Below are 13,003 nucleotides of genomic sequence, written 5' to 3' on the forward strand. Positions count from 1 at the left end.
AATATCACTATTTACACAGTGAAATATATTCCACAGTGGTGTGAATAACTATGTATTATATAACATATTTGAAACCACAGTCAATAACACAGTCTCCTAGAACACTGGTGAAACTAATACCCTTAAGCTACAGTGGCTCTAAAACGAATCCCTATATGTGGTATAAATATACAAAATTATGCAGATCTTGTTTGTAGAGCATCTTTCCCACAAACTACCTCCCAAATACTACAGCTTCAGCTGCAAGACAGCATGAGGTGCAGATTATAGAAAACAAGTGGGCTGAAAAAGCTGATAAACTGAAGAGCATCTGGACCCAATGGCTAAATTCTAGAAGGAAAATAAAGAGTTACGGAGAAAGAGGCTTCTAGTATGACACGCCTGTGGTCAGTGACATGCTCGGGAGATGAGAGGGCGTCCCCGAGAAGACACCTCCTGGAAGGGGGCAGGGTGGCCTGAGCAGAAGAGGGAAGAGGCGAGGTGTCAAGGATGGTCAGAGAGCTCTGCTCTTCTTCAGTCTGCAGCTGCTGGTGTGCCAACAAGGTGCCATCAACATGCTGGTGTTTTTAAGAGAGCTGAGAATGGCCAGGCTGGATTCAAGGTTCAAACAGGCACAGGCCAGCCAGTTATATTCACAAGTAGTGACCAAAGCTGGGGGAGTGAGCTTGCAAATATGCTGTATACAAAAAAGAAAAGGAGGGCTCTAAGGGGTAAAAGGAGCCCACCTGTGGTGGCCAGGAGAGGCACTATCTCGGCTTTAGGTCCATTACTAAATCTGTTTGCCATAGAGGAAGACTTAAGAGACTTTGTAAGAGACTAAGAGTAGTTTTAACTACTTATCCTAGTAGGTAAGGTCACGATTCAACAAATATTCAATCAATGAAGGGGGATATTTTTTTTTCTTTACTGCACAAGCATTACTCAGAAATAACATGCAACAACAGCTGTGTGCTGAGATGAACTGGCAAGACACCCTCAAACCTAAAAGGACAGAAATGGTGCAAGGCTGGATTACAGGAAAAACCTTTGTGCCTGTCTGCATAACTGACCTTGAATGACATACTACAGGGGTCAGTAAACCTTTTCTGTAAATAGCCAGGTGGTGGATATTTTATATTTTAGGCTGTGTCAGCTACATATGGTCTCTGTTACTCTGGTTTCTCTTTAGATCGCATAAATCTTTCACCTGTTATTTTTTTTTTTTTAATATAATCCTTTAAAAAAAAAAAAGGTAAAATGCATTCCTCCAACCTCCGGCATATTAGAAAATGTTTTTAAAAAAACCTGTTTTTTGCTGCTGCTATTGCTGTTTTATGGGCCATCTGTACTTCTACGTACCTTGCCTACTGCTGAGCACCTTGTGTGACGTGGACTGGCCTCAGGCAGGGGAGAAAGCCTCTGTGCACCACTGTGCTTGCCAGGGGGGCATAGCTACACAACTGCCCCTCTGAACACCGAAGCTAAGGATGTCTCCTGAGCACCGAGCATACACCACCGGCACGCTGGGAAAGGGAAGGACAGACAGACAGGAGGTAATGGAAGGAACTGACCAGCGCCAGCTCAATTCCAAGAGCAAAAGCATGAGCAAGCATACCCTCTGCAGAAGCGCCCCAGGTGATCCTCTAGGTGCCCCCAGCAGAACATGGCAAAGCCCTAAGTCGGAAGCAGTATCAGAGAGCTCTGGGTTCCTGCCTGAGTATGACTTAATATCTTTAAAGGAAAGAGGTCAGACCCTCAAGTCTTCCAACCCGTCCACTGTAGAACAAAGCAGCTTGTTCTGACATTTCAAGGGATGAACTGTACTGAAGGTTGCCTCAAAAGGCTTTTCACAATTCTGCTTGTTTTAAATACAATAATCTTTTTATTTTCATTTTTTTCCCTGAAAAAGGATTTGGGAGGGAAGTATGTTTACTGCTGGGAGGTGAGGACTGCCTTGCCAATGTGTGATACCTAGACATGATTTCATACTTGTAGGAAAAATTTGCAGTATTTCAGTGGACATCAAGCCATAAGAAGACAAAAATTAATAGCTGAGAAGTCAAAATAATAATTATCTGTTTCAAAATAATTGAAACAATCACTGTTCTGGGGCCACTGACAGAAATTTTTTCACTGACATGACATTCAACTTCATTTGTAGCACAGTATAGAAGCTTATTCTTGAGTTGTGCGGGAGAGGGAGGACCAACAGCTTGGAGGTTGACTGGATTTGATCCAAAGATACAATCTACAACTTCTCAGTTATACTCAGGTTCTAATATGCTCCAATTTTCTGTTCTTTTCTAAAAGCATGTTCAAAGCAAGCCCCTATTTTTTATTTGTTGGCTTGCCTTTAATAAAGTTATTTTGAAAGGAGAGTATGTGACTGAAAAAATATCAGTACTGATACATTTTTATTTTCCTAGAAGCTGGCCAAAAACATTACATAATAAAAATTTTGGGTTAGTGACTGGACTTTATTTTTCTTCTGTGAAAAGGCTTTTTCTGTATCTAAACATGTGGCTCAGAAAACTGAACCTTCAACTGAAGTATCCTCAACTAATTTTGAAAACAAAAACAAAAACAAATCCTGGCTTGCCTCAGTAACACACAAGATGTGAAGCCAGAGTCAGGTCTGAGATAAGGACAGAGGGAAATGAGGGGCCAGGGCTGCACTGAGAACTCTGAAGCCCTCTTCGCCTGTGGGGCTGACCCTAGAGACTACCGGCGGCCTCACTGCGGCCAGCGATGGGCGGCTCAAAGAGGGGAGGTGTGAGGCTGCGGTAGCTCGAGTGTCAGGAGGCAGGGTCCAGTGTGCTCTAACAACACATCGTGTCTCTTCTGTAGCAAGGAGACATAAAGAAATGTGAAAGGAAGAACAAAACTAAAGGAAGGGAAGGAGGAGAAAGAAGAAAAGAAAAGAAGAGGACGGCGGGGGGCAGGCAAAAGAAAGGAGAAGATAAATCAGGCAAAATTTGTTCCTGAAAAAGGATGATTTTTCTTAAACAAGGAGGGTCAGCACACTTTTTCTGAAAGGTCCAGACAGTAAATCTTTCCAGCTTTGCAAGCCATAGAGTCTCTGTTGTAGACACTCCACTCTGCTGGAAAGTAGCCACGGAAAGTACGTAAACAAACGGGCATGGCTATGTTCCAATAAACTTCTATTTACAAAAGAGCGACCAGCCCGTATTCTGCAGACCCTTGAGAGAGCGTCTGCAAAAAAGATAGCTCGCGTGGGCTGACAGGAAACCAACAGGAACAGGGGTGGCTCCTGGGCGCAGCACCTCGGGGAACTCCAATACCCAGGCGCGGTGACAAGCCACCAGACTTGCTGGTGGTGACATCTGCATTGTGTCGCATGCTGTCCTTTCCTCCTTAGCAAGATCTTAGGTCCTTCAATCAGCAAGACGTCGCCCAGAGAGGAAAGTGACAACTGTAGCCCTCACTACGGAATCCACCACAAGGCAGAAAAGAGACCAAACTTCAGTTCAAAGCAACTGTCTTGAAGTGATGTGTTTCACTGATGTCCTATCTGAACAGTGAGAGATGCACAGAGGAGCCCATCAGGAGCACCGCCTCTGTGAAGGGACTGCGACCTGCACCTCTCCTATCCATACTACTGCAAGAGCGAAACCCACAGCCCAAGATTCTTGTTTTTAGATAAGGCTTGTGTAGAAATCTTTACTGAAATAGAGATGCAACAGAATTGGCCTCCCTACGGGATCCAAGAGACTAGCAATTGCAGATTAACAGACACCAGTGACATTCCTATGCAGGATGCCTTAAGAGCAGAAGAAAGGTTCCCTGCCTCCCTGCTGTGCTGCAGACTGCCAGGGGTTTGAGGGGGTGCTGTGGGTGAGGCTCTGGGCCCTGACTAGGGAGGGTCTCCATGTTGTCCTCCCAAACCCAGGGAGCCTTAGGGGCTAGGAAGTGGGACTCGAAGACGGGTCTCCCGAAGAGGGCCCAGCTCTGGGGAGCTAAGGTAGAGCTTCAGTGATTGCTCCCCAGGGCCCCTGCAGCTCTCCCAGAAGCTCAGAGGTAATACCAGAGTTCTCTGGTCAGCAACTTCAGGTCCATTGCTGGGACAGTCACTGTACTGAGTATAGGCCCAGGAGCAGAATTCTTTTGTGATTTGGAATCTGGAATGTGGGGACCCACTGCCTTTGCATCTGGTGGCCAGCCATACTGTGAACATGGAAGGAGGTCTTTGCAAGACAGGGAAAGCAAGGGGGGACTTGAGTCATCTGGCTTGGAGATGTCTAGGAGACAGTTTTGCCAGCCTTGGCTGTAAGTGTAAAAGGGCGTTCCAGAGCCAGCCCTCAAGTTCATTTTTTTTCCTTTCTTCTATTAGCAAAATTAACTGAATCAGCAAAAAGGAGATTCAACAAATATAAAAATACTTCTAAACTTTTAAGTGTTCTAATTATGTAGAATCCCAGTCTATTTAAGTGTTGTTACTACTATAAAATGTAAGTTGATTTTAAAGATGATCCACAGCAGTGTAGTAAAAAAAAAATGCATACAAATTGATACCTTTTCTCAAATGCTGCCTAAAATGGGAGAAAAGGCTATTATCTTGAAGTACGCTTTTTAAAGTGAAAAAGAACTTAGAAAAGTAATGGAATGAGTTAATAAGCCTGGAACTGGAAGGGCTGCACCTGCTCACTGCCTTGGACCTCTCCCTAACCTAATCCAAGCACCACTACAAGGTAGTCGGCATGCAGCTAAGGGGGGCACCTACAACAAGTACAGGAGTCAGCACACGTGACCTCGGCACCCCTCAGCTGTTTAAGTCACCACAAAAACAGTATCCAGTGACAACTATATGAAAATATTTTTTAAAAACTTTAAAACCACTTTTCAAAGATTAACCGAACCTACTGAAAACATACTAATGCTTCTGTGCAACTTAATGCTGAGAAAGGGCTGTCCAACATACACACTCAGCAGTTTCATTAATATAGGTAGCTCTTGAATGGCCAAAGTCGAAGATATTAAAATGAAAAAAAGAGGCTCATGGGATAGAGGAGACATGGGGGGGGAAGTCAAGGCTTCACTGAAGATAGTCTATGAAATTCAATACAATTCTCAATTTCCCATGAATCAAACATTTCTCTCCAGTCCTATCCAGTCAGCAGAAGTTCTCATTATATACAGCGAATCTTTAACAGAATGGGTAGAAGGCCTGTTTTATCATGACCTGACCAAACTATGCATGAAAAAAGTCCATCTGGGTTTACCTAAATACATCTGAACAATCTAAAATGGAATTTTTTTAGTAAAAAGGACAGAGTAGCACCTGTCCAGATAAGCTTACTTCTGTGACAGAGCACAGTAGAGAGGCTGGCTGAAGTTCTAACAACCAAGGCTTTTCTGTAGAGTGGCTCAGGGGAGATGCTGAGTACACACTGTGTTATAATGGAGCAATGTCATAGGCACCAGGGTAAAACCAGTGCAACCACCTCAGGCGTCACTCGGGAAAGGCAAACAACATTAGTTACAAACACTACAGCTCTCACTTTCGAGCCAAGGAACAGAGCCTGACATGATATAGGCAGGAGTGATACCACAAGCATTAACTACCAGGATGGTGCTAATCAATCAGAATGCGAACACCCACTCTACACACGTACATCCCCACTGGGACACGCCAATTGAACACCAACTCCAGATGGGAGGAGGGGTGTGGGCTCGCTAGGAGATGCCGGAGCTGTCTCCTCCCACTACAAGGTCGCTCTGACCTTTACATAACTGCGCTGTTTAGACCTTTCTGAGTCTGGTGCCAAACTGGTTTTGCGGATACTCACAGAGACCCTGGGCCACATTTAAACCATCTGGCCTGTGCTAATTACCCAGCTCATGAACACCTTAACAAACTGTATGGGGAAGAAAGAATTTTACTGTAGAACTGCGGCTGGGAGACATCTGTGGCTAATAACCACAGGCAAATGCGCCCAAATGCACATGCACACACAAACTCTGAAACTTTTCTATTACTGAAAACAACTTGGCTTTCTTTGAATATGGAAGTATTCAGGGTAAGAAAGAATATTACAATAGTCACTCTCATCCTAATTGTCAAGTTATAGTTACAAGATGGAAAAAAAAATCCTACATTTTCCCCCTCAAAGTCAGGTGAAAACCTTGTTAGAGTGCTAGCAAGCTTGCAAGGCCAAAAATGAAAAGGATGGTAAGAATCAGTAATGCAAGTCACCTGGGGGGTGTAAATAAATTTTAGAGGTCACAACCCAGTATTAACACCTTGTGACACATCTTTTGTCCCATGGGCACATAATTTAGAATACATTTTTTAAATGACAGAAGGCCAAAAGTGAGAGGAGTGACCAATAATGAATATGATTTTTTAAAAAAGGGGTAACAGAAATATTCATCTTTCATAATAATTATAAATTCCCTCTGCAATCTCCACATACCATAAAAATGATTTGGTTTAGCTTTCGAATATCATTTAAACAAACAAGACACAGAGGGAAGTTCACTGCTCGGGTTTGCAAAGAGGAGCATCTGTTCAGGTACAGACACTGCAGGATGGCTGCTGAAAAGCTACTTTTATGTGCATGATGGTGGTCTTCTCGGCTACAGTACAAGTGCTTGTGCATCAAGTATAAAATACAAGCCTTTAATCACATAGATCAGCTTTTTAGCTTTTGTAAATTTAAAAACAAAAAGGATAAATAAGGCACTGTACTTTTAAAAACTAAAACTGCTTGGTTCCAAGTTTAAAACCCAAGGAACAACCAGAATATAATATATAACTTCCCTTACTCAGCCTCAGAGAAAGACTGCAAGTTCCCTTCTCCATCTAAGATGCACTTTCTGACATCTTCAATGGTGGTGTTCTCCGTTAACTGCAGATCTCAAAGGCCGGCTGAGCTTATAAAAGCAGACTTAGTTAATGCAAAGTGAAGGGTTACTTTCTGTAGGACAGTTTAGCTCGTGGCTGCCAGCCTTCCGATCACTTCACATCCAGCCGTCTCCGTTTGCCGTGACAAGAGTCCAGCTTTGCCTTCAGCTTTCGCTTTCTCTGGGCCGCACTGCTCTCTGGGGTTTTTTTCGTCAAGGGTCTGGCCCGAGTCTTTCCACTGCTCTGCTTCCTGTTGGTGGCTTTTTGTGGCCTTGAAGAGGATTCACCTGCCCCCTTTTGCTTTGCAGGTTTCGTCCCTGTCTCCGGGGCAGCGGGCTGTGTGGGTCTTTTGTTTGTATTCTCTTTTTCCCTCCTGGACGGAGGGCAGCTCTTCCCAGGAGACTTCTTAGCGGTCTTCAGCTTATTCTCTTTCAAGGATGTCTTTTTGGGCAGCTGGCTGATTCGGTCCCTCACAGCTGGCTTCTTGGCCGCAGGGGTTCTGGTGGATCCATCGGCATGCTTGTCTTTGCTGGCTTTCACCACAGGGGACCTTCCTGTGTCCTTCCTGTCCTGAGTGCCGCCGCTTTCTGTCCTCTTGCGTTTATTCTGCACTTCTGCTTTCGGCAAGATTTCAGACATCTGCTTCCCTTTCCTTCCCTTCATTCCATCAGTACTCCTGGGCTTAATAGGAAACCCATCTGCATCCACTTGCAGGGCAAGCTTGGGGGACATCAGCGGGTTGATGCATACACTCTTACAACTCTGTTTACTTTCCACAGCCTGCCCGAACGGGCTTTCCATTTTCTCATTCTTGATCAAACATTGCTGGGCTCTGAGCTTTCCTCGAATATTGGAATATTTTCTAAGGATCCGGGTACTGGCTGGGGTAGGTGAGTTTGTGGGAAGATGGCTATTTCGACTTTCTTTGACTTCCTCTACGCTGTCTTCAGAATTGGGGCTGAGGCTGATATCACTGCCATCCTCTGGCTCCACCTGGTCAGGATTCTCTCGAAATTTGGCCCAGAGCTTCTGTGTTTTCCAATTGTTCCTAGCAGGAGTAGCTCCGGGAAATTTCTTCAAGTGTTTTTTCAAGCGTTCAGCCTGCAGTGAACTGGGGTACAGGCTGGAAGGAGAGTACTTCTGAAGAGGATGCTTGACAGGGGGAATATCTCCCGGAAGACGAGTATTGAGCTTCTTCACAATCACCAGAGACCGGGTTTCAGTTGTCTCTAAGAACCATTTGCAAACATTAGATAATTTAAAGTTTGTCATAAACAGCATCTGAACAGGAGAAAACTTTTGAACCTCCAATGAACCCCTACATTTCCGTGACCTTTTCTTGCTTTTCCAAATCTCCTTCAGTTTATCTGACTTGTTCCTTGATCTTGGTGTTGGCTGGGCTTCTTTCTCCAGCTGGATCCAGCCTTTCTGAACTCTTGTGTACTGTGCATTGAAGTTGGCAATAAGCTCTTGGTTCTCCTCCTCTGCGCACCATTCCACAAACTTTGGCTGGTCATCTACCACCGTGTCCACATCATCCTCGTCTACACGATCTCCACTCTCTGAGGCTTCATTTTCCTTTGGCATTGGGTTTCCTTGAGCTGCTTCCTTTTCTGAAGTCATTTTTGCAGTATCTGAGGAGTCCAGAGAATGAGTGTGTCTTAGGTTGTAGGTTGAAGAGGTCAATCTTGTAAGCCTTGGTACCCATTTTGGGGGCCCAGCGGCATCACCACTTCTGCTACTTGACAACCCAGGTGCACTGGACGGTGGGTCACTATCGTCATCTTTCCGCTGGGCGTTTGCAGTGCCGACCTCATTCGCAACCCCCTCCGGATCTTGTGCAGGAATTGGTTCTGGCTTCTCTTTTGATTGTTCTGGGAAAGTACAAGGAATACCTTCTGAGGGGTCATGAGCATTTTTCTCTCCTAACTTAGACTGAACATAGATTTCCAGTCTCTCTCCAGGCAGGGGCTGGCCAACTGTGGTTATGGGATCACTGCTGGGGAAAATATCTCCTTCTTCCCCCTTGACTTCTTTTGCCAGCATGTTTTTATAAGTCTGCCTGGTGATGATCCCACCTCCTTCGCCCTCCTGCTCAGCGTCTTTCTCAGAGGGATTTTCATCGACACCTGGGTTTTCAGTGTCCTCCAGACCTTTTGTATGGAAACCGTCAGCCAGAAGGCCCTCTGATGCTGTCTCGCCAGAGTACCCTTCCTTTTTAGAACGTTTCATACCAGGATTTTTAGAAATCTTGATCTCAGGACAAGTAGAGGAAGAATCTGAACTTTGACTTCTTAGGCACCTATCGGCAGAGGAGGGATCTGAAAGCTGACTCCTCAGGCACCTGTCAGAGGCCTCAGGGAGTTTTTTACCTTTTTTCTTCTTGTCCACATTCTCTTCAGGGGAGTCAATGTTTTGATCACACATACCTTTTTCTGAAGAATGTTTTACATCACTGCCCTGTCCCTCTGATTTTCCTGTACCACCTGCTGCCTCACTGTCCTCAATTTTGCTGGGGTTTTCATTAGTAAAAGTGCTGCTTTCCTTCAAGAGTGGGTCAGTATCTAGCTCCTGAGTGTCTTCAGTCTCGGCCTCGGTACTGATGCTTTGGCTGTCTTCAGCTTTTCCCAGGCTCAGGGGAGGCTCCAAGCCCACTGGGGGACTCTGACTTTCTGAGCACAGAGGACCTTCCTCTCTACTGACTGTTTCAGGAGAAGAATGAGGTCTAGAAACAACTTCACTGCCTCCCTCAGAAATGCTCTCAGTAGAGGAAATCAGGTGACAGTCTTGGGTGACAGTCCCCTCCTTGATATCCAGCAGTTCAACTGGTTGTTCGTCTCGTTCAGGGGAAGCCATCCCACTTGCTGTGGGAGTTGAGACCATGGAGCTGCCTTCTGGAATGTCCTCTTCGGGAAGGTGAGCAGGGAGACGCGACACCAGGCTGGAGGCTGTTGTTTCCTCTGACCTAGGAGAGCTGTTCGGATTTGGTTTATTTGTCATGGGGCAGACCTCAGGCTCTTGAGACTCCTTTTCAGAGGAAGCTTCTCTTTCTCCTTCCTTGAGGGAGGTTATTTCTTTACTAGGTTCCTCATGGTCGTCCTCTCTGGGATGCTGTATATCCACTGCAGGTCCAGGGGCTGAACGTGGAAGTGTCTGCCTGGGAGTGACCGCTCCCTCTGCTTCTGCCGGTGAACAGCTCGCCTTTTCTTGGGGGTGCAAATTTCTGGCCAGTGTGCGAACAGTTGGCAGCTCACAACAATCACCATTGAAGAAGTACCCTCGAGTACTCTTCCTGGCTGTTTTTCGAGAAGATAATATTGATCTCTGATTCTCCAAGTGGCATTCTGTTATTGGCTGACTGATATAAACGACATCACACTGGTTATCGTAATCGTTTATCCTCAACCCTGATGCCCTTTTACTTTTCCGAGCTGTCTTAATGGAGGCTGATATCATCTTGGTTCGCGAATGTCCATTAGATGCTTTGTGTATGGCTGGCAGGGGGCTGGGGGCTAACCAACCATCTTTGGAATGATCAAACTGACCCTTATCACTGGGATGTAAATGATAACTCACCTTATTTCTTCCTAGTGAGTGAAGATGGTTCTCTTGCTTTGGCCTTGAATCTTGTTCACTGGACTCTAACTCTTGGCGCAAAGGTGTTTTTGAGCTACACAGTAAAGCATTCTCTTTGTCAGCAGTTCTAGGTGAATTCCCAGTAAACCCTGAGTCCCAAGCCTCTTCTGATAAAGCTTTGAATGAATTTCTTTGAGAAACAATACAGCTGTTGCTTTCTTCACTATTCTCAGCTGCCACTTTCACTGCAATCAGACTTTCTACTAAAGCTGAGCTCTGCATATGGTCTTTCCCCTCCTCACATATTTTCACATTTGTGTCTTGCTGCTGTCCAGTGGTTTGCCCCTCCAAGCTCTTAGAGATGTGGTGGAAGCTTAATGAGGAAGAATTAGATGTGGTGAGGTATCCCAGACTGGAACTATCCGTTGAACTACCAGAATTAGGTTTAGTGGTTGGAAGTTCAGAGGAATCTTTCTGGATAATAGTCAAGGCATTCTCTCTTCCATCTACAGAGTTTGTCTCAGGAGGAGGCTCCCTCAGGGCCTGTTCTGTCAAGTGTGGAGGGCTGTGTGAGCCTGATGAGTCTACAAACAAATCTACAGAAGTAGGAGACATCATATCGAGACGTGCAGCATCCTTTTCCTTATGTCTGGTGCCTAGCTGGGCACAGCCAGCATTGCAAGTGGATGCATCCATTGCTCCAGAATCAGGTCGCAGGTCCTCGGTGCCCGGCTGGGATTCAGTGTACAGATCGTTCAGGACACGGATGAACTGCTTCTGATGATGAGTGCACAGTTTGACCATAAACTTCTCCAGTGGGGACTTCGACTGATTGTTAGAATCTACTGCTATAGCTTCTGTTGAATTCTCACTAGACAGACAAAGAGAAAGGAGAAATTAGTATGGTCATTTTCCAAGGAACATTTTTACATTATGAAATTCACCAGATGTTACTCATGCTATAAAGAGAATGAACAGACACTCTAAAACTGCTTCTAAGTGCCCTGTATAAATTTGATTTAATAAATAAGGAGTATTTACCTGATTACAATATAAGACCAGCCCCGAAATATTCTCAAATTTTAGTAACACCCTTCATACTTTTTAAGTGATCATTCGCAATAATTTTTATCTTCTAGAGAAGAAATATCACTGAAAAGAGTTTTTCAGAAAATAAAATTTTGGCCACATTATTAACTCCAGTCAATCAACATACACTTTCGTTTTAGGCCTGGGTATTCCTGTTAGTAAACAGTCATTGATTTATAAGTCCACAACACTGACAAAAATTCAGACGCACTACATTACAAATTTCGGACTTAGAGAAATTATAGTTTTAATTTTTCTCAGCATGACTAATTGGCTAGACTTATAATTCTGCAAACAGTAATGCAGGAATTCTTCTGCCCCCTTCCTGGGGCAATGAGAAATGGAGATTGGTAATTTCACATTTCAGACACAACGACAGAAGGAGTTGCAACTACGGATTCCTGGGTCTAAGCAAGGAAACAGGAAATCCTGCAATAAACTGCAAGGTTCTGTCACTGCAAGGAGGCAGCAGGATGTCTTCTCAGTCAAGCCCCGCCTGCTACATTCTCCTAGACCTTCAACGAGCATTTTACAGTACTTCACAAGTCATTCTATATCAGACAACCACTTCCATAAGTTATCCAGGACAACTCTGAAGTTTAACCTGGACAGTGGAAGGTGGCGGGCAAGGATGATACTAGATTCAAGACAAACTAAAAGCAATTCCCACATAGACAGCCGAGTGTTTTCAAGAGCTGCTCTGTGTTTCTGAATGTCTGGGTTTTACTAAGCCCAAGCAGTTGGAGAGCTCCATTTTTTAAAAAAAAGTATTCATTTGAGAGAGAGTGCGAGCGCGCCGAAGTGGGGGGAAGGGCAGAGGGGGAGGGAGAAGCAGGTTCCCCCGCTGAGCAGGGAGCCTGACGCTGGGTTCCATCCCAGGACCCTGAGATCATGACCTGAGCTGAAGGCAGATGTTTAACTGACTGAGCCACCCAGGCGCCCCATCCAATTTTCTGGAGTTTTATACAACCTCTCAATTTCTCTCTCTCTGGACTATAATTCCTCAGGAGACTATTATCTGACTATGAAACTGTCAGGGCACTGAGAGCAGCTTAACACACACGTGTTGAACATGTTATTTGATAGTATCTTCCAGCTAATTCATCTGTTCTTCAATCTCTGACTTTATCTCCCAGCCATGAGATGCCTTCCCAGGAAGGCTTACCTTAGACAGCCTACACTGGCCTCCTGCCTTCTTCACCCGCCTTGTCGCTATGCCTATCAGGTGGTACCAACAGCGTAACATGTGTAACAGGATACAGTGCTGTGAGATGGTAGTGAGTCTTTTGCCACTTACTAGTTGTGTAACCTTGGCCAGAACACTTAACCATTTTCGGTCTTAACAGAGCATGTGCCCCTCTTCCACTTAGGATTAGTGCAAAGGAAAACCTATGAAGTTATCAGTTACCATTACTGTCAGCCAATCACGTTAAACACATTTCAATAAAGAATAATTCAGAGAGGGCACCTGGGTGGCTCAGTTGGTTGGGCGAC

At 44.9% G+C, this 13,003-nt stretch overlaps 1 protein-coding gene across 4 annotated transcripts in view; it reads right to left on the minus strand.

Annotated features, from left to right (window-relative positions):
• Nucleotides 1-1,189: 1,189 nt before the first annotated feature.
• Nucleotides 1,190-13,003, minus strand: part of LCOR (ligand dependent nuclear receptor corepressor) — a 131,838-nt gene continuing 120,024 nt past the window's right edge. For all 4 annotated transcript variants that reach the window (XM_073904378.1, XM_025880568.2, XM_025880567.2 and 1 more), the window contains one exon: nucleotides 1,190-11,291. In XM_073904378.1, coding sequence (XP_073760479.1) covers nucleotides 6,956-11,291 — 4,336 coding nt within the window. In that variant the 3' untranslated portion in view covers nucleotides 1,190-6,955. The remainder of the gene's footprint in view (nucleotides 11,292-13,003) is intronic.

Source organism: Callorhinus ursinus, unplaced genomic scaffold, assembly GCF_003265705.2.
Source record: "Callorhinus ursinus isolate GAN/ISIS: 27379988/994484 unplaced genomic scaffold, GSC_fseal_2.0 scaffold20, whole genome shotgun sequence".
NCBI lineage: Eukaryota > Metazoa > Chordata > Mammalia > Carnivora > Otariidae > Callorhinus > Callorhinus ursinus.